We start from the raw sequence: 26,070 nt of genomic DNA, 5'->3' as shown, positions 1-26,070 counted from the left end.
TTATAATACAATTTTGAATTTTTTTTTTAAATCGACTCTTCAAAAATATAACCTTGTCCCTCCAGCAACAATTTTTTTGTTCTTATCTAATATTACTTGATCGACAAGTTATTCAACTCAATCATTAATATTCTCTCTATTGTTAGGAATGTTGTTACTTTTGATTTCTTACAGGTCGCCAGAAAGATTTTTAAAAGCTTTCATGCAGCTTTATATTAATTTGAATTTTTCTTTGTTTTTTTTTTCAGAGAAGAAATAAATTTCAAAAAATGGATATGATTATAAGAAGGTTAGAACAGTTACCACCATCATTATCAGCTAAGGACAACACCGATCACCTTTGCGTTACACTAAGCAGTTGTATCAAATTTATGAACAAACAGACAATTTCTTCCCAACAGAAGCAATCTCTTTATGAAGAATATTTATTATATTTGCTATATCCGCAAATTCATTCCTCATTTACTTTTTATCTGTTGGATAAACTTCTTGTCAAAATCATTTTCAATGACTTAGAAACTGATAGACTTGATTTATCAAAGTTATCTATTGAAGAATGGTCGGATGCAACTTTCCATCAATATTTGTTGGAATCAATTATCAACAAAGTTAAGTCAGCTGGTTACATTCTATCAGAGGCAGACAATATTCAGGAATACCTTTGCCAGAGGATATCATTTTTGTCAGACAATTTATATCAGTGTTCTCTTAATACAATGAGCGACATCACCAGACAAAACCATATACTCGTCATGAAGCTTCATAAAACTCTCCTTAATCATAGTGCATCAAGTAACAGTATTCTAACTGCACATTTAGAGATCTATTATACCACAATTTTGAGATGGATCATGTCAGCACTTCCACCTTCGAATGGAGAAGGTTGGAAATTTTTTTCTCAGATGTTAAAGAAAATTTCAACAATACAGACAAAGAGGACCTTGGAAGGGGAATCGAAATTCTGTGGTGACTTCTTAGAGATGTTCTTTACCAGTGTGACACATCTTGTGTTGTGTAAATCAGATTTGTGTGGGAACCTTTCAAACGAAAGTCTTGAATGTAACCAGCAGTTGAATGAATACTTAATGGACGAACAAACTGGTCGTAGATTGGTTTTATCCTTAATGGAGCTTATCTACTTTGTTGCCAAGAAATATCAGAGTAAAGGTGAGGAAACTTTTAAACCTCCCTTTGTTAGGACTTCTTGGTTCTTTATGTTCCTCTTATGTTCCTTATGGAATGATCCCTTGAGGTGTTTTCTATTACAAAATACAAAAGTCTTCATTTCTTGTTTTAGATATCACTTTAGTGATCAAAAAATGCTTGTTTCTCATCAGAAGATCTCCAAACGTTTCAAGGATCGTGAAACATGAGGAAGCTCTTACTGATGCATTGTGGTTACTTGAGAATGTGTTCATGGATCAAGATGATGACGTCATCAAATACTTAGCATTGTTGTTCGATATTTATGTTTCATACAATGCAAAGTAAGTTGATGTTGCTTATCCTTCATTTTGGAAAATATCAGCTTCAAAAAAATCAAGATTGTTTCTACTATGATTTTAACCCTGTTTCAACTCTAGTTTTAGATTTTGTCCTAGATCAGCCTAGATCGTCGGCTTATCAAAAATCTTAAAGGGTTACAAACTAAACACTTTCTTTCAAGAAGTTAAATTTCCGAGCTTTTTTCTGTAAGCTAGAGCCTTTTATATGACAACTTTTTTCAAACCATGAAGGCCTTTAACTAAGAGTGGCGATTTATGTGTCACATGGTTTAACTGTTGAATTTTGTATGCTCATTTTTACCTCGTTTCACATTTCAGAGATAAGTTAGAGATGATCAACCCTCACTCGTTATTTTACCACACCTGCAAATGTCTCTCCTTCGATGAATCTGTTCTTTTGGATTGGCTGATGAACGAAAGCTCATCCACGATATTTACTCGTTACATGACGCAATATGTCGAGTTTGCTACAACACATTTTGATGTATTTATAAAAACATTAGACGGTCTGTTGGTATCTGATTGTCCAAGTGTTTCCAGTAATTCCGAGAAACTTGATATTGACCGCCCGGAACTTGAACCTTTGAACCTCGAACATAAAAACGTACTAAAGTCAATGTGTATAGACCATCAATCCAAAGAACAGGTTATAGATTCTAAGCCCTCAGACCCTTGTTCTAAAGAAATGCTCAAATCAAGCAGTCTGTTGGTCGACTACAGCTCATCCTCTTCATCGGGTATGGAAGACTCGTCTAAACAATACACGAAACCAGTAGAAAGCCTTATGTCTTGTTTGATTCGCTTACACTTCAAATTGGAAAGACTGGGGAAGGATACTGATTCAACAGATTCAATGAACGTATTATGCGAACGTCTTGAACATCTAGAGGAAATCTACGAGAATTAATTGGTTGTGGGCCAGAGGATATTGTTAATTACATCATGCTAATTAACTAAAGAATAGGTAAGAGAATTTGATTTTTATTTAGTTTTGCTCATGTATTTTGTTTTAGTCACTGATTGGTTATGAAGAACAAAGTTTAGACAGAAATAGCAAGCTATAATAATCGTTTATAACTCATCCATATAGGGAAATTAACCGAGTGTTCTTTTATAAATTGACCTTTTTTCAAAGTTTGTTTAATGACTATAATGATTCATAATTTCGTAATAATGTTTCAATGAAAATTAATTCTCAATGATGGATTATTCTTAGTTTAAATGAAATGACCCGCCTTTAACCCAATTTTTTTCTAAAAATAATTCGGCCAAACTTTCTCTAAGAACACTCTTAAATGTATGTATTGCTACAACGAACTTCAACATAAAGAAGTTTACAGAAGTTGAAATTTTAAAAGATTTATGACAATCAAAACTTAAAACTGCGTTCGGTTGGTATAAAAGTTCCTTATTACTATAAGGCAATTCAATTTCTTTTTGCTTCTAAAACTTTGTTTTTTCTTATAAAAAATTCTCAATCGAATGACATTTCGTAAAATTTTTCTGACACTTTCTATGAATAGATTTTTCGATACCTAAGAGATGACCTTAGTTACTTTTCTGAATAATTGATCAGCCCATACACCACATTCAAGCTGTGTTTCGAGTATGTTAATGGCTGTTAGAGGTTGAACCTTGGTATTCATTGTAGTATTTCATATTTCGACCACATGCTTTTATTTTCTTACATTTTGGGAACTTTTTGGATGCACTTTGGGTGTTGCATCTTTGAAAAAGGCTGGAGAGAGTTTTCATTTATCTTATTTTCGGTGAGCTTTTTTTGGGTGGCACTTTTTTGTTTTAAGTTTTACCCAGATGTCCTGTTTGTCTATGTCAGGGAGATGGTACATGAAAAAAATTATTTTAACTTTTGAGAAACGAAGCTATTCATGATTCGTCTTAATTTTGGTTATAGACTTGGTTCTGCCTGGTTAATATGACTTGGTTTTGAAATTTCGTTTTTCGGATGCCTTGCTTTTTTATGCGAGAGAAAGAAGCTGACCCTCTGATATCATCGGACCGGGCCCTATCCCGGGATAGTTTCCTACCCCTAGATAGGGAAATCACAGCGCTTACCAGACATTGTACTCAGTGCTCGCGACACATCAGAGCCGTGCTGTATCGATGATGATACTCGCACAGTACGGGAGAACCTTGCGTTCTCGCAGGTACTGAACATATGAGTATCATCACCACACCACATTCAATGTCCAGAATATCTCCCCATACTCTTGTATCAGAGTGATGGTACCCCTATTCCCCTCACATGGTATGGGTTGACCTGGGCCAAGATAAATTTACTTGCCAAGTGAATCGCAGCACCGAGTGGGAATCGAACCCTGACCTCCAGCACGGAAGTCAAGAACGATGACCACTACTGCGCTTTTTTATGCACTATATAGATTTTAAAATGGACATGAAAAGAAATACAACTGCTCTTGTTAGTCAGTAGTTTTAAGAATGATTTTGGTTTCGTATCTAATGATGTTACTTGTTCTCTAGATATAACAACGTCTGTCTGTGTCTCTGTCCCACAAAACATTTTGGCAAGCTGGAGAACTGTGAAGAATTCAATTATTGTCAAATTTACTGATATTTTACACACTTCTGGAGTGTAAAGGAGTCTTTTTCTGCCTTTAAAGGGATAATCGATGGTTTGAGATATTTTGCATGTGGAGTCTTTCTATTTCCGAGAACAAAATCTCAATATACTTACTTGCCTAACTATCAATTCCTAAGTCGAGATATATTAGTGACAAGTTTTTTACTTTTAGTAAGAATTACAACGAAAGAACAGTGTAAGAACCTATTTTCAGTAATTTCAAACTGTGATATCTCGACTTTGGTAAATAGTTAGACCAAAATACTTGACCTTTTATTATTGTTGGATTGATTCAAAATAATGAGTATAATGGAGACAGAGTGTTCCTGGTTTTGTTGAAGGTGTGATTGTATAAATGTCTTCTAGAATTTAATGTTTTTACGGATTATTTATGGTGGGCAAAATTATTTTGTTACAGCTTTTTTTAACATTTTCGCTGGGTCGCTTTTTATGCAAGCATTCTATTAAATGAACGTCTAACACAAAACAGACTGCTTTATTGATAACAGAGTTCAAAATAGAGAAGTATGACGCTCTCTTTATCCCACCTAAGGTGATTTTAATTCGTCTTAATGAAAAAATTAGACTAAATCACTATGATATTTTTTGCTATAAACCTTTAGATTTGACTTGATAAAAATTTCCTTACATAAACAATAGATATTTCTGCGTGGTTAATTCCAAGTGACGTATTGGCTTAATAGTTTGACTTCATTTCATTCTAAAGTTATGCTTTCGTAACTAAAAAAAGCTTCAAACAACGAGTATTCTTAAAAAAGTTACTATACATCTTCCATCTCAAGTCCAAGCAGTTTTAATAAGAGTATAATGTAGATGTGTGCATAGAGTACTTGTTTCTTCTATTGTATTTTTGCGTCTTTAGTCCCTGTTTAACCTGTTTTAATGTTTTCTTGTCAGAAGAAATCGTGGGTCCGTAGGGATCTAAATACACTCTTGTTTTTGGTATTTTTGTAGATACCTAGTTTTCAGTTGATCAGGAACTAAGTTTGTTTATTTTCTGGTTTAATGGCAGCTCCTGTTGTTTTCATTCATAATGTTTTGTTTTATGTTGGGATTGTAAGAGTGATATTCACAGTGAATCATTGTGTCCAAAGAGATTTTTTTTTTCTGGCTCTTTTTATCTATTTGACAATAGTGGCAGTAAAAGAGTGTACAATATGTGTTACGAACCGAAGCATTTAAAGTAGTCTCTATGTAACTCGAACCTGCACAGGGAAAATAACATGTTCGAGATTTGGGAATTTCGAGTTACGGAGTAAGGTTTATAAGGTATTGTTAACTGGTGGGACAAGAAAACTTGTTCGAGTTAAAGAGACATTTGAGTTGTAGAGGTTCGAGTTAAAGAAATTCTGCTGTAGTACAAAATAGTTCAGAATTCATCTTTATGTTAGTGTGATTTTCATGATGTTAGTCTATCATTTAATGATACATTTTTTCTTTTTTCAGAACAAACTACATAGTCAACTAAGAATCCAGCAAGATGTCGAACCCTAATTCTGTAGAGACGGATATGAAGCAAATCCGGGAATTCCGGGATGTGCATGAAACAGCGGAAACGAATGCTTTTATTGAAGAAATGGAACGGTTAGCGAAAGAGAAGGCGGCCAACAACAGGAGCAGTTTGAAGTTAGAAAACGAACGAAACGTACACACAAGACATGAAAAGAAGAAAGATGAGGATAAAGACAAAGCAATGGAGGCAAAAAAGAACTTTGAGAAAGAGCAAGAGAAAATGTTGGAACCTTCATTCGAAAAACAACTGATGGAAGAGGAAGGAGAAGCCCAGCCCGTAAGTTCTAATAATCTTTTTCAATTTGCAATAACCTGACAATGGGCTCTTCTAAAACAGTATGTACAATGGTGAAGGTATCTTGTCCTTGGGGTCTGAATTTGCTTTGTCAAGGGGGTGGAGGTTTATAGAAAGTTCCAGGGGCGTAGCCAAGAGGGGAAACACTCTGAACTCTTTGTCAGAAAATTTCTTTTTGTTAGTGATGAAGGCGTCAAGTTTGGTCTAAAAATAATCAAAAATTGGCCTCTAAATAGTCATTGATAGCATGAAAAAGATCACAGTAAAGTATTCGAATGTGTTTTTATTAGTATTTTAGGCAACACCATTTCTGCCAAGTTTTCTAGATAGTGAGCTTGAAAACCTAAAAAACTGGTACTTGACGTCACCTTGCTTTTAGTTCTTCTCATAGCATAAAAGAAGAAGAGTCAACTTTGAAAATAAAATTCAAAAAGATTTTTATAATATTCGCTCATACTTTTCATTGTTTTACTGAACGATTGCAGATGAAGAACACGATCGTAAAATGAACGAGATAGTGTTATGGGCCAAAAAGTGTGCAAACAATATTTTCAAAGATGTGGTTTACTCGTGATTTTATTTTCAGGGCCCGGCCATAACCCTTTTATTTTATTAAGAATTGAATTTCATTCCTGTGACGTGAGTAATCATGACTGCTTTTATTCACCAAAAAATGAACTTTTGGCGCTGTAAATATTTCCTAGAAATTCATAGAAAAAAATTTGGGTTGATGACGTAATCATAAAGGTGGTGACATCATCAAAAAGTTTCAAAATTATTGCTAACCAGTGAAAAAGTACTTTTCAATAAAATATCCATGCAGAAGATGAGTAAATTATTTCAAAAAACAATGATGTCATTTTTGATGACGTCCTCAGTTTTTGAAATTTTTTTAAATATTTTTTTAAATTTTATTTTTGATACCTCAAACCTGTCAAAATTTGAAGTCAGTTGGATGCCTATATCCAAAGTTATGCTAAATTTAAGATTTTGTGATTTTACAGGGTTTTAGCTGAATTTTATGATACACCTGCACAAAAAAGTCATAAAACCTGATCTGGTCGGTGTATGATTGTAAAATTTGGTAAGAAAGTTTCAGTGTTAGAATATTTTTTTCAGTGAACAAAAGCAAAGCAAAAGAGTGCCAGAATGGTGAAAAATCAGCCCCCTGATAAAAATAGGGTTAACTTGTAAATCTTTCCATCATTCAGTGACCTGGTGAACGTTTAAAATACACCGCACGAGTGACTTTACCTTTCACTAGGGCAGCGACAACGACAAAACTATCCTAGTAAGCATTCTAGTTTGATTTTTCTTGCCTTTAAGCTATAAAATTTCAGTTTGTATCTTTAGTATTTTTATATCGTTTTTTTTTACTACCCCTAAGGGTGCTAAACGCTTAAAGTGCTCATAAACCGGAAAAAAGAGGTTAGGGTAATAAGCGATCGCCTCGACGATAAAAAAGTTAAGCCAATTACTTAGATATTATTGCCAGCAGTTTCTTGATTTTTGACACAATTTTCTGCATCAGGCTATTCCATTTTATGTCCATACAGGGGGGAGGATAAACATTTCCAGGGAGTTACTTGAGCAGAATTTCTAGGGGGTCTGAAAGAGTATTTTATTTTGTTTTTCCTGGGGGTAAAAAATTATTTTAGAATTTTCAAGGTGTAAAAGACTGATTTTAGTTCGTCGATCTTAAGGTATGAATATAAGTTTTCCATTGGATTTTTTGCAAATTTTTCCATTTTCCAGGGGGTATCGACGCATTTCCAAGAAATATTTTTTGATTTGAAAAGGTTCGTCCACTCCCCTGTATGGATAATTTAATGCAATTGCCCATTCTTGTAACAGATTTTTTCAACATAGGAGGATTCATTTTCAAAGTTTTCAAGGTCCCATGGATATCCTTGTGGTTGAAAGAAATCACAATGGAGTTGGTTCTGTAGAGAAATAACCGTTTTTGATGTCAAAGTGACCGAAAATCTGGGCTCTAAACATTCGAAAAAGTAAAATAGACGCTACTGTGTTGAAAAAAAGCCGTGATGACTAGTATAGGCTATGGGGGTTCCCACAAATCTGGGAATTTTTACCTGTTTGACGTGATATTTGACAGTAAATTTCAAAATATTGACCTGGGTAAGAAATTTCAATTTAATTGTTATTATTATTATGTTTAATAGTTATCCAACTAAGGCTTGTAATCAGGTTATTTTGGGCAATTTTTTTGACCTTGTTTCGTTCTTTTAGCGATGAGAAAATGATTTCTCGCTCTTGTGAAATATCGTGGTTCTAAAGGGGAGGAGCTGAGTGTTTGAAACATTAATCAAAAGGGGGGGGGGCTCAAATGCTTCATTTGACTATTATTCTTAATTTACATGACAATGCAAAATTAGTTTTTAATAACCTTTATTCTGGATTATTAATGACCTTCTTCAAGTTTAATAATTTTGCTATTAATTTTTTTCCTGGAACGTTTTTGTTTCTTCAAAGTATAATTCAACTTGTCTTTTAGGTAGATCTTTATTCAAAATCTCAGATTCATATGACAGGAGAATATAAATGTTGACGTTTACATTGCAAGGCTTAAATCTGATCGAATATCAATCCAAAAGCAAATTCTTTCATTCGCCAAAAAAATCATTGAGTTGTTTTCACATCTTCTTGCTAGAAGTATTGGCTTTGACTTTGACTTTGGTGACGCAATTAGTCTACGATTTCCTCATTTATTTGCTCAATGTCAAATCTTATAATATATTGATTGACTCTATTGATTTTCAATTGGGTTGGTTTCTAGTGAATAGAATCAGAGAATTTTCTCACCCTAGGGAACTAAACACACAGAGGATTGAGTAAATGGAAATAGAACCATTCATGGCTTAATTTATTATTTATTCTGTTTTAAACCACTTTAATCCTCCGATCCAACTAGTGTAGCCATCGAAGATGTAATCAGTTTTCGCTTGTTCGCTAGCAACAGTGATTTAAAAAATCAATAAAAAATAATACTCGGCACTTTCGTTACATAGGATTTTCACTTCAGAAGATTTTTTTTAATGTGAGAGAAAATACAGTAAAAATTACTTCAGCTTCAAAAGTTTTGATAATTGTTCGACGCATTTTTGGTGAACTGGGATTGATTTCCTTTATATAAAGACCCATTTTGGGGAAGCGAAAACAGTGATTGATAAATTTTGATAAAGAATACGATAGAAAGTCATTGTAAATTAGAAAATTAAGTGAAGACCTGTATCCCAGATGTGAAGATAAACGGACTTTCTGACTTGACCAACGAATAAGATGAACATTGGTAGCAGTGGATATGGCGGGAACTTTGGTGAAACACCGCGTTATGGTGACATGGACCAAATGGAGGATGAACCGGTCGAAGTAAATTGCTTTTCACTTTACTTTTAGTATTTATTAACTCTAAAGGACAAGAAAAAATAATTCGTCCACAGAAAAATCTAGAGATGTCAATTTCAGGCTTTATTTTAGAGTTCGCTGCCTTAATACTAGAGCTTATCATTTTCAGTACTTTATTGACCTCTGATAATGGCAGATCTTAATAGCTTACGACCTTAATAACTTTCCATAACTCCTCTCAGATCGCAGCACTGCTCTTTTCTGGTACTACTTTCAATTTCACAACAGTGAAAGATCAAGACAAAAGTTCGCATCGCACTTCTTGGTTACCTTACTTTGTAGCTATGAGTTACCCCTCCTTTCAACAAGGTTTCAACCAGACTGAAAAAGCATAGAAAAGATACTTTTCTCAGTTTGTAAGCAACGTCATGCATATAGAGAGAGAAAAAAAATTGGAAATTCATAAGGAAAATTAGTTTTCAAACAATCATGAATTTCAATTTTGCGCTGAAATGAGCTCGATGTTAGGTGCATTGGTTTTCTCGCTGTTGAACTTACTGCGTTAATTGATAAACTGAAATTCCTTTAACAAACTTTCCATTTGTGCTCTGTGAATTGTTTCAAAAGAATCCTTTTACTCTGTGATAGCTTTTCACCTCGCTATGTATTATGTCCAAGTCGTGGGACTGTGTCAAATTTTTTTTAATCTTAAATCACAAAAAAGTTTTGTCTATTCAGATGGTAGAGTTTATGTTTAAGTGGCGAATTTGAGGATTTTTTGTTTGTGATGACTGTACAGGCTTACAATTGTTGTTCTTGTGTCGCGTTTAATCCAGTTTGACTTGTTTTTGAGTTTTTTGGTGTATTTTATGTTGACAAAAATTTGTAAAATTTCAGTCTGTTGGATTTTCACGAGTACTGGATGGCTTGTGGTAGCTTTGCATATTTTATCACGAATTTTCTCGGTTAATTCCTAAAAGAAAAAAGTTGAAAGCTGCTCTGTATCCAACACTCTTGTCATTTAATCCAGCTCAAAATAGTTGTTTTTGATTATTTTCAAGAACTTTAGAAATAAATCTATTGCCCTAACACAAACTTTGTGGGAGGAGTACTCGAGAAAAGTATTTTGGGTTTTGAATACTTTTATAATTGTAATCAATTTCAAATACTACAATCTTACTTCGCAGTTTTTTCGATGAATAAGTAGAGTTGTTGTTGTTTTTGTTGTTTTGTCGTTTTTGTAGAATTGTAAAAGAAATTTATCAAAACTTTGTTGTAGCTTTATTTAGTTGATAAAAATGGCCACCAATGGATACTCACTACAGACGAAAACACGTCGAAATTCTGGCCCTGCAGTTTTAGTCTCTTTGAAATTCAAACAAACAGCAAAAGCGAAGAATTTAGGTTTACCTCCTCTTGTGAGTTTGAACGGTTTTTTGCAAGAAGGACCTTCTTCATCTGCACAAACTGATGAAAAGTTGGTTATAAAGGTAATGTATTGCTTATTCGTTTAAATCATGGTTGCGCAGTGTGAACAAAATTCTGATTGTCTCAGCAATAATTTTTCAATTTTAGATCGATTAAGTCAAGAAAATTATACAGTAGTGCAAGACTGTACAAGAAGGACAATGTGTTTGCTATGTTATCTTTCCCGAGAAAAAGTAGCTTCGAAGCTTTTACCATTTCTACTGTCATTCTTTCCAAAAATTCCACCTTTTTCCACCTTGCTTTTTTATGATACTGCTGACCTGAGATTTTCGGGAGTAATTGATCGATTTGCTTTCTTTTTAAGAAGCAAGTAAACTTTTTACTGTTTCTATTTTCCAGCACTTTAACGTCTTTCTCGTCAGATCTTAAATTTGTGTGTTATTATCATAGTATTCCATTTTCTTTACAAACTAACAAATTAGGCTCAAAAACGCCAACAAATGAGAGAAAAATAAGCTGAGCCTGGAATGGCTGAGCAAATAAACTAGGCTTAAAGAGCTGAAAAATAGGAACAGACGAGCCTCAATAAGAATTTCATGTTCTTATAAAAAAGAGTGTATCTGCATTAAAATATCAGTCCATTCCCTCTGATTTTTTGGCATTTTTGCTTCCTTCTTCGTTATGAAAATTACTCCAATAAAAAAGACTACAAATGTTCTTATCCTTTGATACGTGCCTGAATCACTGAAAAAAGGGGGACAATTTGTTTGAAAGTAGTATGTTGGTGTCAGAACCTTTAGCAACAATGTCATCCTTTTCTATGTGTTAGCATGACGTCATCATGTCATTGTTTATGCACAGCTTGAAATGTTACGAGTTATTTCTGCGTGGGAATATTGTGGGATGACTATTTATACCCTCTGTTTAATAAAGATTCCGTTATGTTTATGAAGTGGAAGAAATTTTAAAACTTTTCGACATTAAACGTTTATAAAGTCAAGACCGCATCCTCGTCGTTTTCCTTCAGCCCCTAATTTGCTGGAATTTTCATTTGCCTTGATTTTTTCGAAAGTAGTAAACAATTTAAGTGAAAATTACCAACGAATATTAGGACCTTCTTCAAAAATAGTTCTCTTTTTTTCACAGGAGAAACCAGCGATCGACGAAGATGAATGGAAACGAAGAGTGAATGAAGGTAAAGACCCGTTTCATTTGCAAACCTAACTTCTCATTATTTGCCACAAGTTTTAATTATTCTTGCACTTTGAGTTCAACTCATATTGTAGATTCCTTTATTCGAAAAGATTTTCGGTACGTTGTTTTACTTATCGCATTTCTGTGCTTCCAATCAATCCGATTGGTTAAATCTCAAAACAATCCAAATCAACCAATCAGGTTTCAAAAAAGTGATTTGATTGTCGAGGCTGACTTTTGGATGATTGATCGTAAGTACGGTACTTTTCCAATCAGTACGGTACTTTTCCAATCAGTACGGTACTTTTCCAATCCTTTAAAAACATTTTAATTTGTTGTGATCTACTTTGGGCTAATTTTCTTAAATATTGCATTTTCAAGGCTCTACAAAGCCTATGAATTCTTATCATAAATTTTTGGTCTTCTGTGCTCATCATTAAAAATGGTGATTTTTCTTCTGCAGATCTGGTGGAGAGCTTTTCCATTTTCGACATTGATGGTGATGGGGAGATTTCCATCTCAGAATTGATGTCAGTGATGGCTTCCGTTGGAAATGACATCTCAGCCGAAGATGCCGAAGATATCTTTGATGTCGTCGATTCTAACGGTACGGGTATGATCAAGTTTATTTTGTAGAATAACACCGTGTCACAACATTATTGAGAACCGGTTAGTCTAGCAAGCTAGACGACTAATTTATACATAGTAGAAATAAAGCAAAAAGTAATGAATGGAACAATTTTAGTCGTCTAGAAACCTTTGTGAACTAACTCCAAACAAAAGAAAAGTGTCAATATTGCAATTATAATTTTTTCCGGCTCAAAATAATTCTTGAGAAAAAAGAATATGTGTGGGTTTGTGTATTGAAAGTTTTTCATTTGAGTTGATTTCGTTTTGAGAGTTTGTTGTTGCTTGATAAATTGTTTTCTCGCTACGCAAGTTTCTGCGTAGCTAGCCCCTGTATCTATAAGGCTGGAACACCGGATTCTTCCAGTCGTTTATACAAACTAAATCCCGTATTATTATTAGTAGTTATTATTATTAGTATTGGTATTATTAGTATTACACGCATTATAAACGACTCCAGTCTAAGAACCGGTTTATTTGTGTACAGCTCAAGGTGCAATAGGGCGATTTTCCATCTTTTAGTATCTAGCTCTTTAACATTTTCCTCAACTATTTAAGATTCCTATCGGTCAAAGTTAATCGGTCAGATTATTTTCAAGTAGATATTAAAAAAAGACTTTCATGTCATATCTATTCCCAAATCTATTTATTTCTGAGGTTTAACGACGGTTTCCTTCTTTTTCAGGTGACGGTAAAATAAGTTTTGATGAATTCAAAGAATGTATGTATGAGAAGATGTCTCAACAAACGGTGGACGAAGACCTCATCGGAGCCTTCGAAATCTTTGATGAAGACAAAGATGGTTACATTTCGCCAACAGAAATACAACTGTTATTCAAGAAACTTGGTGAATTGATATCCACTGATGAAGCTGTTGAAATTATGAAGGATTGTGATCTCAATAAGGATGGTCTAATCGATTTCGAAGGTATGTCTTATCTAATTCCTAAATCTTGGTTGAAATCTCCTAGTAATGAGAGGTATGCTGGGTCTTTTAGGTCTCTTGACGACCATCAAGAAAAATTAATTTACCCCATCCAATATATAATTATCGGGAAATTGTAGTCCAATATCCTTGGAGTTTTACTGCTAACAACTTTGGCATTTCAAGAATTATTCCCTACGTCGACCAAAATATTCAAATGAAATAAACTTTATTGGTGTGAATTTTTCTCTTGCCTCCGTATTTGAAATTACTTAAAGACTGATAAAGAGACACGGTTATCCGCACACTGCCAAACCCTCTCGCCATTTTAGATCGCGAAAATTTGGAAATGAAATTTTAATTTTGTTTAATCTTTCCTTTACAGAATTCAAGGCATTCTACTTGAAAATTTTCGAGAACCAACCAACTCTCGCTGAACAACTGGTTGCTGAAGCGGAAGCAGATGAAAAGCAAAAAGTCGCTCTTGCAATGGAAGAAAAAGAAGCGAGTGGATATCCTCAAGGTGAAGCACCCTCACCCACAGATTACAAATGATGATGTGGTGATAGAGAGTTTACTCCTTTGTTGGTTCTGCGTGGTGCTGTTGTGCGCATGCGCGAGGTTGGTCGGATTTGAAGAAGTTCGGAGTGACATCATTTCATTGCGGATTTGATCAAACGGCCCTCATCTGCGGTATACTAACGGAAAGTTACAGGCCCGTTGAGTGATAAGGTGTCGGAAGAACGAACAATCTTCTCCCATAACCGGCCCTTGTGATCGAATTCGAAACCAGATTTAATTTGTTGGGAAAATGTGATACGAACACAACAGAAAATTTGCTAAGATTTGATTTACCGAAATTTCATGATTTAATGACTTGTTATATAGGTTATTTTTTCATAGGACTTCTTAAGTAGATAGCAGTGCTAGGACAATTTGTTATTTTGATAACTAATCTTGCATCATAGCTGAAAGCCCCCTGATTTATTAATGGGAGCGATGAAATTTATTTTGATTTTGAATTTCACCATTCCCAGGCCAAGATAGTAACCTTAAGATTAACTACAATCTTTATCTGATTTAGATCGGTTACTAATCATATAAGCTTGAAATGCTTATAGCGCTCGCTGTTTCTGCTGATTGGTTATCGATGGATAAGCTTTCTCATATATAGTTATTCATCTTGAAAATTGTGTATATTTTTGTATGAATATTATTTGCATATTTTAAAGATATGATCCTTTTTTCTAAAAAAAAGAAAATTTTGACTGAACATACTTCTTTCATTCAATTCAATAAAGCCAACTTTAACCCAGTCCCATAGTTAGTTCGCTATTTTTGTATGATTCTGTTAGCATTCAAGATTGCAAATGGTTCTGGGGTACGTAATTGTTCACTATTGGTTCGACTTTCTTGTCATTACCTTGAAAATTACCTTGAAAACTAGCAGTAAATGGAGTGAATCTGGCACAGTGTAGTCCTTCACCGTTTACAGAATCATTCACCGAGACAAGAATACCGGGTAGTCCAAAAAAAGTGTCCATAAAATTCATTTTTTGACGTAGCTTGTTTTTGTGGGTCTATTGACTTGAAATTTGGTACAGGCAATCTTTAGCATAACTCTGAGCACCCCTCAAAATTTCATTCTCAGAAAACAATTTTTTCGAAAAGTTACAAACATTTTAATTAAATGTGTCGAAATCGCCTTGTTCAAAAATTGACGTCAAAACATATCAAACTAGTTTTCGTCTCCTGTTTTCTTTTTGTCCGCGGCGATCTTTTTCTCCGCTTTTGCAATGCAACGACCTCAAAGTAATTTTTGAAGTCATTACATTGCAATACCCAAAGTATAGTAACGAACTTCAAAAAAAAAGCTGGTCCCATCAAACCAAGACTGAACGCTTCGTGGAAACATGGTTTTCTCCAGTGAAGACAAGGCAGTAATCAAAAACGACTTTGAAGAAAAGGGCTGGACAGCCTATAAGATCTGGAAAGAACATCCAACCAAGAAGTGGGTTCTTAGGTCTGTTCAGCGCCTAGTCAACAAAATGAAGGAAACTGGAACATGTGAAAGAAGACCAGGTTCTGGCCAAATTCAAGTCATTAGAGACATTAGAACACGCTACGTCAAAAAATGAATTTTATGGACACTTTTTTTGGACTACCCGGTATATATCCTCATGTTTTTTAGAAAGCGGTGTAAGTAAAATGTTTCTGAAACAGCCCTTCGTTTCCACTGAAAATCACGGAATCAAAATAAACAGCTTTGAAAAGGTAAAGTCTCTGGTTAAGAACTCTGAACAAATGACTAACATTAAACTAGTTCAACTTCAAGAAGTACACAAATCAGCCAAGAAACTCAAAAAAAAAATAAAATGTAAAAATTTCTTCAAAGCAAAGTTTCTCGACTAAATGAAACTGTTTCTGTCTGATTCGAAGAAACCTTTATAAAGTAAAAACCAATAATTCCAGTGAGCGATGGAATGGAAACTGCGACCTTTTTCCAAAATTTCCTCAAAGACCCAGTGTATTTTAGCCAGGCACATTGGAAACAGCTTTACGACAAATTAATAAATTTTAAATTCGTTGGTTTTTAAGTGCAATTCTGGGTTGATACTAGTCTAGCAAGCTAGACGACTAATTTATACATAGTAGAAATAAAGCAAAAAATAATGAATGGAACAATTTTAGTCGTCTAGAATAGAAACCTTTGTGCACTAACTCCAAACAAAAGAAAAGTGTCAATATTGCAATTATAATTTTTTCCTGCTCAAAATAATTCTTCAGAAAAAAGAATATGTGTGGATTTGTGTATTGAAAGTTTTTCATTTGAGTTGATTTCGTTTTGAGAGTTTGTTGTTGCTTGATAAATTGTTTTCTCGCTACGCAAGTTTCTGCGTAGCTAGCCCCTGTATCTATAAGGCTGGAAAACCGGATTCTTCCAGTCGTTTATACAAACTATATCCCGTATTATTATTATCGACCGCCGGAGGCGGTTTCTTTCATAGTGGTACGCTAATCTCGTTTTGCCTAGGCTCATTACTTTGTCTACCATTTACTTTCGGTTTTTTTAACTAGATTACCCAGGTGTTTCTCTTTTTTTTCCCTGAATGTCTTTTATTCGGAATTGAATAATCGAGACATGAAAAATGACTATATTGTAATCTGTTTTCAATGAATAATCTAAAATGTACTGGAGATGACATGTAGGCGTTAATAATGTGCGCGCGCTCTTTCGCGAGCGTGATGCGCGATTGCGTGATGGAAGGCGGTCGTTTCAGTGTGGTTTACATCCACACTGTGACCTAGTTAATTTCGCATAGCGAAAGTATTACGATAGCCTTTCGCGGTGTCATCGGAAAAAAAATTAGAAAACGAAAGTGCTTGATACGGTGGACGAACTCACTAAATTTAATTTACAAATTACACGCTCGTATCGTATAACCACGGACGATTTTCGCGGGTTTTTACGCGCGCAGCGCGTCTCCTTTGGTATAATGTGCGCGCGGTCGACTAAGTTCCTGTATATCGCTCAACCACTTTCAAAATTCAAGGTTCGTGTATGACCATAGTCATTATAAAAAACACTGGTCTGGCAATGTATTGTTTTAGCTTTATTGTCGAATTTTCTTTTGTTATAAATAAAAGGCAAGTTGCGATTTGCATACTTTTTGATCACGTTACCAAATTCTCCTTTTGGGATTGGTCTAAATTTCAATCACATGATCAAAAAGTATGCAAAATAAAGTCGATTTGCGAACACAAGCTCTAACTGTTAACAATAGAAAGAAACAAAAGCCTTCCAGACCGGGGTTTTTTATAATGACTATGGTATGACTACATGACATCAATTTTCGTATCAATTTTTAAATCCTCAGATCACTCCGATCGCAAGTGAAGAATCCTCAGTGCTTTATATTTTAAATGATGAGATTGCTCAAAAATGCTCATCCGTTACCATTAGTTACGTAAAGATGACTGGTTGACCAATGACCGAAGCAATTTCTGTTGAAATTTGTGGAATTTTCTCCTCCGAGCTATTTCCACAATGACCATATTCTATTTTATAATTGAATATAGAATTTTGAGTATCAATGCAAAGAAGCTTGTATTCAAGTCAAATTTCTTCATACCCCATCAACAGTAGACAGCACCAAACAAACAGATAGACAGGGCAGCACCAATCAACAGTACAAAGGGAAGTATAAAATTTTGTATAGATATTCATCTACAACATTGCCCCTTGATTTTCCAACTTCAGGGTTGTTGGCCTTAACTTACCTAGGCTAGCGCTAGCAACACCCAAAAGACCAGTATACTGTACAACTAACAAATAAAAGCAAAAAAGGGATTTATACAAAATATATTTTGAATATTTACCTGTAGCTGTATCATCACTCTCAGTTATAAAACGCATAATAGTTGTATTTGAATTTATTAGCTAACAAAAAATTAATCGAAGTTTTTCAATATCCACCATCTCAAATTTGAATTCTCGTGAACAACAGAGAAATTCACCATTGCCCCTGAAAAACATGGGACAAAATATTTGTTTCTTTAATTCAGTTCTCCAAGCCCTCTTTTCTCTTGATGGTTTTCGTGAATACATTTTTAACAAGCTTGTAAAACGAAAATAAACTTGAAACTTGAACTTGAATATACATCACGCTCACAGCACAGGATGACATGACCAACGAAGAACGTTAACTTCTGAAAAAGTTAGCTAATCCCATTGAATATGGATGTAGACAATTGGAGATCACCGCACATACACCAAAATTTTATTGCAAACTATAAACTTTTCCTTCACATGCGTTTAAATGTGGAAATTTTTTGTCGTGAACTATTAACTTTTCCTTTGCATGCGTTTAAAATGGGGAAAACTTTTGTGGTGGACTATTAACTCAGAAGCAGCCACCGACCTAAAATTTGCAAATATCTGTTCTGATTTGCCAGCTGGAAGGATTTCCACGAAATTAAGAACAGTTCCTCGTTTTCCAGGCGAGAAATTTTTACTTCAGAACAGTTATATTTTTCCAGCTAGGAGGTAAAAAAACTTTCAGAACAGATACGAAATTACCAGGCGATTGATTTTACGCAAGTTAACTGTTCTTATTTACCAGGGCTGACAAAATCTTATAAGAACAGATCGCTAAATTCCAGCTTGACATTGAAGGACTTTTAAGAACAGAAACTTGATTTCCAGCTAACAGTTCGAACAGATCCACAATTTTCAGATGTTTTGTAGAACAGATGGAGAATTTTCAGCTGCCACTCCAGGCAACCACATTCAGGACTTTTTTTTAAATTCCCTCAGAACAGATAGGAAATTCATAGACACGTTATTTATAAATATAAGATATCAGACTATTTTTTCATAAGAACAGATCATATTTTTCCAGCTGGTCCCAATCTTCCGTAGAACAGATCATATTTTTCCAGCTGGTCCCAATCTTCAGTAGAACAGACCATATTTTTCCAGCTGGTCCCAATCTTCAGTAGAACAGACCACTTTTTTTTAGCAGACTTTTTTCTTTAGTTAGGTAAGAACAGACCGCCATATCCAGCTGGAACGTGCCTTCAGAACAGATATTTTGAAGTCCTCCTTCGGTGGATGCTTTCGTTAACTTTTCCTTCGCATGAGTTTCAAATGGGGAAAACTTTTGTCGTGAACTATGAACTTTTCCTTTGCATGCCTTTAAAATGGGGAACACTTTTGTCGTGAACTATGAACTTTTCCTTTGCATGCGTTTAAAATAGGGAAAACTTTTGTCGTAACTGTTAACTTTTATTTTGCATGAGTTTAAAATGGGGAACACTTTTGTCGTGAACTATGAACTTTTCCTTTGCATGCGTTTAAAATAGGGAAAACTTTTGTCGTAACTGTTAACTTTTATTTTGCATGAGTTTAAAATGGGGAACACTTTTGTCGTGAACTATGAACTTTTCCTTTGCATGCGTTTAAAATGGGGAAAACTTTTGTCGTACTATTAACTTTAATTTTGCATGCGTTTTAAATGGGGAAAACTTTTGTCGTGAACTATGAACTTTCCTTCGCATGCGTTTAAAATGGGGAAAACTTTTGTCATGAATTTGGTGATTTCTTTCATCGGGCGTTTAAAACTTGGAAAACTTTTGTCGTGAATTATGACTTAGGCGTAGATCACAAATAAGTTGTGTTCGCGTCGTCCGACCGACTCACTTTCTTCTATCTTAAAAATCCGACACTTTTCAGTCGGAAAGTGGGAAATCTATCGGATTTTTTACCAATATTTTTCAAAGCATTTTATACATTCATCGTTAGTCGCCGATTGGATCATCCAGTGTTAGTTCAAAGAAGAAGCTTTCCGTCCGTAATTTTTCAAAGATTGTTTGCGTTAAAAAGCGCTATGCGACTGTTTTTTGCAACCGTGATATGTAACAAAGATCATAATGCAGCTAGTGCGCTTGAAAATTCTTGCCGCGCGAACAAACTTATGTTCAGGGCGCATTTTTCCGATGATTCTAGTGCTGACCGACTGCCTAGGTTCAGAGCGCACTTTTCCGACGATTTTAGTGCCGACCAACTCACTTTTTGGGGCTGGAAATGACGCGAACACAACTTATATGTGATTGACGCCTTATGACCTTTCCTTCGCATGCATCTAAAATGTGGTTTACTGTAATACTTTTGTCATGGGAATTTTCCTTTTTTGCATTTTTTTGGAAGAATGAAATCGTTTCCCTGGTTTGAAAGTTTTTTTCTTTTTGGCATTAGGTGAGACCAAATTAATTGTTCTGCATGCCTGACCGACCCTATTTTTTCAAAATAGAAAAGTAATAGTATTGAATTTGCAACTGAACAAGTTGAAAATTTTAAAATGTATTTGTAAATTCATCTCAAAACTTAAATGAATTCAAAATATCACAATGAAAATGACACAAATATCATTCATCAATAAAGAGGAAAAAGTCTTATGTTTTTTAGATATTTTGGACTTTATAGATCCTGAGGCTGTTGTAAAATGTTCGGCCGGCAGGGATAAAAAAACAGGTAAATAAAAGTTTTTTCAACTGGGAAAAATGACGTCGCCTTAATTCTTATAATTTTCGTCACTTTCCCCCGACATATTTACCCAGAAAAGGCACTCTAGTTTTGCCTAACAGATTTCCCGTAAAAAAGAATGTCCAATTAAAATAAGCTGTTGTTTACCTTTCACTAGTGCTTCTCAAGACTCTACACTCTAAATAGTTGTGAGGTTAACTAACAAATTGGCATAATCACAAAAACGGCCGAAAAAATGTAACAGGCTAGTGAGTTTCAACCGATAAAATAACGTATTTTCACTAGCCTTAAATTTTTCGCCGATCGTCGTGATTACGCGCGCAGCGCGTCTCCTTTGGTATAATGTGCGCGCGGTCGATTAAGTTCCTGTATATCACTCAACCACTTTCAAAATTCAAGGTTCGTGTATGACTACATGACATCAATTTTCGTATCAATTTTTAAATCCTCAGATCACTCCGATCGCAAGGGAAGGATCCTCAGTGCTTTATATTTTAAATGATGAGATTGCTCAAAAATGCTCATCCGTTACCATTAGTTACGTAAAGATGACTGGTTGACCAATGACCGAAGCAATTTCTGTTGAAATTTGTGGAATTTTCTCCTCCGAGCTATTTCCACAAGGACCATATTCTATGTTATAATTGAATATAGAATTTTGAGTATCAATGCAAAGAAGCTTGTATTCAAGTCAAATTTCTTCATACCCCATCAACAGTAGACAGCACCAAACAAACAGATAGACAGGGCAGCACCAATCAACAGTACAAAGGGAAGTATAAAATTTTGTATAGATATTCATCTACAACATTGCCCCTTGATTTTCCAACTTGAGGGTTGTTGGCCTTAACTTACCTAGGCTAGCGCTAGCAACACCCAAAAGACCAGTATACTGTACAACTAACAAATAAAAGCAAAAAAGGGATTTATACAAAATATATTTTGAATATTTACACTGTAGCTGTAACTGTATGTATCATCACTCTCAGTTATAAAACGCATACGTTGTATTTGATTTATTAGCTAACAAAAAATTAATCAAAGTTTTTCAATATCCACCATCTCAAATATGAATTCTCGTGAACAACAGAGAAATTCACCATTTGCCCCAGAAAAACATGGGACAAAATATTTGTTTCTTTATTAATTCAGTTCTCCAAGCCCTCTTTTCTCTTGATGGTTTTCGTGAATACATTTTTAACAAGCTCGTAAAACGAAAATATACTTGAAACTTGAAATTGAATATACATCACGCTCACAGCACACGACATGACCAACGAAGAACGTTAACTTCTGAAAAAGTTAGCTAATCCCATTGAATATGGATGTAGACAATTGGAGATCACCGCACATACACCAAAATTTTATTGCAAACTATAAACTTTTCTTTCACATGCGTTTAAATGTGGAAAACTTTTGTCGTGAACTATTAACTTAATTCCTTTGCATGCGTTTAAAATGGGGAAAACTTTTGTGGTGGACTATTAACTTTTCCTTCGCATGAGTTTCAAATGGGAAAAACTTTTGTCGTGAACTATGAACTTTCCTTCGCATGCGTTTAAAATGGGGAAAACTTTTGTCATGAATTTGGTGATTTCTTTCATCGGGCGTTTAAAACTTGGAAAACTTTTGTCGTGAATTATGACTTAGGCGTAGATCACAAATAAGTTGTGTTCGCGTCGTCCGACCGACTCACTTTCTATCTTAAAAATCCGACACTTTTCAGTCGGAAAGTGGGAAATCTATCGGATTTTTTACCAATAATTTTCAAAGCATTTTATACATTCATCGTTAGTCGCCGATTGGATCATCCAGTGTTAGTTCAAATAAGCTTTCCGTCCGTAATTTTTCAAAGATTGTTTGCGTTAAAAAGCGATTTTAGTGCCGACCAACTCACTTTTTGGGGCTGGAAATGATGCGAACACAACTTATACGTGATTGACGCCTTATGACCTTTCCTTCGCATGCATCTAAAATGTGGTTTACTGTAATACTTTTGTCATGAATTTGGTGATTTCTTTCATCGGGCGTTTAAAACTTGGAAAACTTTTGTCGTGAATTATGACTTAGGCGTAGATCACAAATAAGTTGTGTTCGCGTCGTCCGACCGACTCACTTTCTATCTTAAAGATCCGACACTTTTCAGTCGGAAAGTGGGAAATCTATCGGATTTTTTACCAATAATTTTCAAAGCATTTTATACATTCATCGTTAGTCGCCGATTGGATCATCCAGTGTTAGTTCAAATAAGCTTTCCGTCCGTAATTTTTCAAAGATTGTTTGCGTTAAAAAGCGCTATGCGACTGTTTTATGCAACCGTGATATGTAACAAAGATCATAATGCAGCTAGTGAAAGTTTGAAAATTCTTGCCGCGCGAACAAACCTATGTTCAGGGCGCATTTTTCCGATGATTCTAGTGCTGACCGACTGCCTAGGTTCAGAGCGCACTTTGCCGACGATTTTAGTGCCGACCAACTCACTTTTTGGGGCTGGAAATGACGCGAACACAACTTATATGTGATTGACGCCTTATGACCTTTCCTTCGCATGCATCTAAAATGTGGTTTACTGTAATACTTTTGTCATGAATTTTCCTTTTTTGCATTTTTTTGGAAGAATGAAATCGTTTCCCTGGTTTGAAAGTTTTTTTCTTTTTGGCATTAGGTGAGACCAAATTAATTGTTCTGCAGGCCTGACCGACCCTATTTTTTCAAAATAGAAAAGTAATAGTATTGAATTTGCAACTGAAGAAGTTGAAAATTTTAAAATGTATTTGTAAATTCATCTCAAAACTTAAATGAATTCAAAATATAACAATGAAAATGACACAAATATCATTCATCAATAAAGAGGAAAAAGTCTGGTGCTTTAAAATGTGACAAATTTTTAGATCTTGACCTTCTGATCCTAGATTTTCAGAGATTTAGTTTTTATATACTGACTTGCTGACCAGGTATGACCCATATTCTTCAGAAGGCCTTCCTGTATTTGTGGTCCCTTATTTAAAAGAATTATATTTTGGAAATAGACCTTTTGCTATTTACGATTTCATATTAAATAATTAAAAACTCAACATTAAAACATTAATTCACTAATGTATAATTAGTTAAAGTGGATTTTAAATATTATCATAAGTCTGCTTAAGTTTTTTATTCATTCAGACATGACATTGCGGATATAGCAAAAGGTCTGTACTAAACTTTTCTTCCTTTTTTCAGCATTTTTACACATGATAGTATTCCAAAAAATTCATCTCTCAGAAATTTTGATGTTTTCCTTGGTTTATTGTAGAACTTTCTCCATTTTGTAAAGTAAAGGTGTAAGGTGAAGCATGACGCTACAGATCAAATCTGTGTTTTGACTGGACTCACCAACCTTTATGATTATAAGGGTACAGTCTGTTTATTGCGACAACTCTTTAAATTCAAGATCCTCTGAGAGTGTCTAGTGTTTTCATCTTACTTTAATATACGGCGTTTGTTTGTCATTCAATTTTTTTGTTTGCAACTTGCAAATCGAGGAGGTTCTGGGTCGCTTCGCAACTTAAATTCGTGACATTTACGGCTTGTTTTTGTCACTCTCACATGTCTTTGCTATGCAAACAGAGTAGAGGAACGTACTTAAGCGTTCTGGAGCGCGCGTAACCCCTTTTTCTAAACATTGATTATCCTGGCCTGCCTCAGTATTATTTGCAACGCAAACAGAGTGGAGGAACGTACTTAAGCGTTCTGGAGCGTGCGTAACCCCTTTTTCTAAACATTGATTTGGTATAATGTGCGCGCGGTCGACTAAGTTCCTATATATAGGCACTTCAGTCACGTGACTAAAACCTCTCGCCGCGATTTAGTGGAAGCGCGATTTCAATGTTGAGACGGGGTTTTGGTTTTTTTAGAAAATGTATGCATTTTTAAATTGAAATTTCGCAAGGGTTCCTTCTAGCCTTTAAAAAAACCAATAACTGTATTCAAAGCCATGATGATTGACTTAGTTTCTCCCGAGTGTGCTAAATTCATAATTTTCTTCAGTAAAATTCTACAGAGCTTTGAAAATCCTTTTTTGTCACAACTTTTTTCCAGTCACATTTAATAAAAAGGCACACCCTGTTTATTACAAAACAGAAAATAAGCTTTCCAAAAACTATAAAAACTTTATATTAAATGTATTGCTAACCTTGCGAAAAATCACTTTTATGATTTTCAAATTTCCAACGTTACCCCCGTCTCGAGAATCACTTTCGATTTTGCACGGGTTTTTTGATCCTGCAGACGACCGACCAAGCAGCCAGCAGAGAGCAGAGCAAAGCAGACACAGAACACATCAACATCAACATGTGACAATCCTGTTAAAATTCTTTAAAAAAACCATAGAATTGTAAAAGGTGAGTTTGTTAAATGATTTTCTTTCCATCTTTTCTTTCCTGGTAAGTTGCCCTAAGAAAGGCTTCCCTTTTTATGCTTTTTATCAGGCCTAGAATGATGCTGAAACTTTACACTGCCCACTCTGTGACGCTGTGGTATAGTAGTTATTGACCTTGGTTTCTATTTCTATTTGGTTGAGTTGCAGGAGGCTTTAAGGCCTATTTTCGCAACTATAGACGCTTTCAATGAGCGCCCCGTCAGCACCTTGGACTGACTACCCAATTTCCCCTCACATGGCATGGGTTGACCCGGGCGAAGGTTCAGATAGATAGATAGATAGATATATATTTACTGGGGTTTAAGACTCCTAAGAAATATTTACATTCTCTAATTATAAACAGATAAAAACACTGATATAAATAAATATTTTTCTTTTTATGAATGTTACACAGTTTAATGAAGACTATGAATAAAATATTTTTTTATAGGAAAAAAAAGATGTAATGTTTCTAATTTTATGGTTAATGCGTTTACTTTGAGTAATTAAAAGCAAACAGAAGAGGTCTTATTTTAAGATTGGACAAGAAATTTGGGTTTAATACGGAAGGTGAGCCCAAGAAATAGTAACTGAATACTAGAATGCCCAGGGGACCTTGGAAATAAGACGCAGGTGTTATTCAATTAAGGTCCAGGTGTCCGAAGCCTGTTTCAAGAGTGATATAATAATAAGCACGAGAGTAATTATAACAATAATAATAGTAGAAATAATAATAGAAGAGAAAAAAAAAAAAAAAAAAAAAAAAAAAAAATTTAAGAAAAAAAAAAGACAATAAAGAAGAAGAAAAGAACAAAGGGTAATGAAAATAATTAGCTAGACTACTTTTCTGCCATGGAAGTCAAGATAAAGCTACGAAGGTGATTTTTGAGAGTTGATTTGGATGCTGAGGAAAGGTCTATGACAAGTTTTGAATGAAGGCTGTTCCAATCCTTAGTAACAAGGTTTGCAATATTATAAGAACCATACGTTACCGAGTTTGTGATAGTTAAGTCAAGCTGATAATTGGTGCTTCGTGTATTGTGATCATCTCTAAGTTTCCTAAGAAAGTTATCAAAATAAACAGGTAATTTCTTGTTGAAGAAGTCAAAGGCAAATAGACAATTTTTAAGAGAACGCTGTTTGATAATGGGGAG

General features: G+C 34.7%; 1 protein-coding gene across 3 annotated transcripts; it reads left to right on the top strand.

Moving 5' to 3' along the window:
- Positions 1–1,301: 1,301 nt before the first annotated feature.
- LOC136823204 (neo-calmodulin-like) lies at positions 1,302–14,547 on the top strand. 3 transcript variants are annotated; one of them, XM_067079375.1, is made up of 7 exons: positions 1,302–1,487; positions 1,824–2,469; positions 5,575–5,917; positions 11,876–11,924; positions 12,387–12,530; positions 13,236–13,478; positions 13,861–14,547. In XM_067079375.1, the coding sequence occupies exons 3-7, from the start codon at positions 5,609–5,611 to the stop codon at positions 14,028–14,030; spliced, it is 915 nt and encodes a 304-aa protein (XP_066935476.1). In that variant the 5' UTR covers positions 1,302–1,487; positions 1,824–2,469; positions 5,575–5,608; the 3' UTR covers positions 14,031–14,547. The 3 variants fall into 3 exon arrangements, with proteins under 3 accessions (XP_066935476.1, XP_066935478.1, XP_066935477.1); XM_067079377.1 differs by lacking the exons at positions 1,302–1,487; positions 1,824–2,469; positions 5,575–5,917 and adding an exon at positions 8,993–9,325; XM_067079376.1 differs by lacking the exons at positions 1,302–1,487; positions 1,824–2,469; positions 5,575–5,917 and adding an exon at positions 10,562–10,791.
- Positions 14,548–26,070: the final 11,523 nt, after the last annotated feature.

The sequence above is a fragment of the Clytia hemisphaerica genome, unplaced genomic scaffold, assembly GCF_902728285.1.
Source record: "Clytia hemisphaerica strain Z4C2 unplaced genomic scaffold, Clytia hemisphaerica genome assembly, whole genome shotgun sequence".
Classification (NCBI taxonomy): domain Eukaryota; kingdom Metazoa; phylum Cnidaria; class Hydrozoa; order Leptothecata; family Clytiidae; genus Clytia; species Clytia hemisphaerica.
This window is presented reverse-complemented; position numbering and strand designations above follow the sequence as displayed.

Excerpts from the sequence above, each read along its gene's own strand:
- LOC136823204 (XM_067079375.1), top strand. The coding sequence starts at position 5,609 with ATGTCGAACCCTAATTCTGTAGAGACGGATATGAAGCAAATCCGGGAA. Across the intron at positions 11,925-12,386 it reads GAAACGAAGAGTGAATGAAG|ATCTGGTGGAGAGCTTTTCC; the intron begins GTAAAGACCCGT and ends TTTCTTCTGCAG. Across the intron at positions 13,479-13,860 it reads TGGTCTAATCGATTTCGAAG|AATTCAAGGCATTCTACTTG; the intron begins GTATGTCTTATC and ends TTTCCTTTACAG.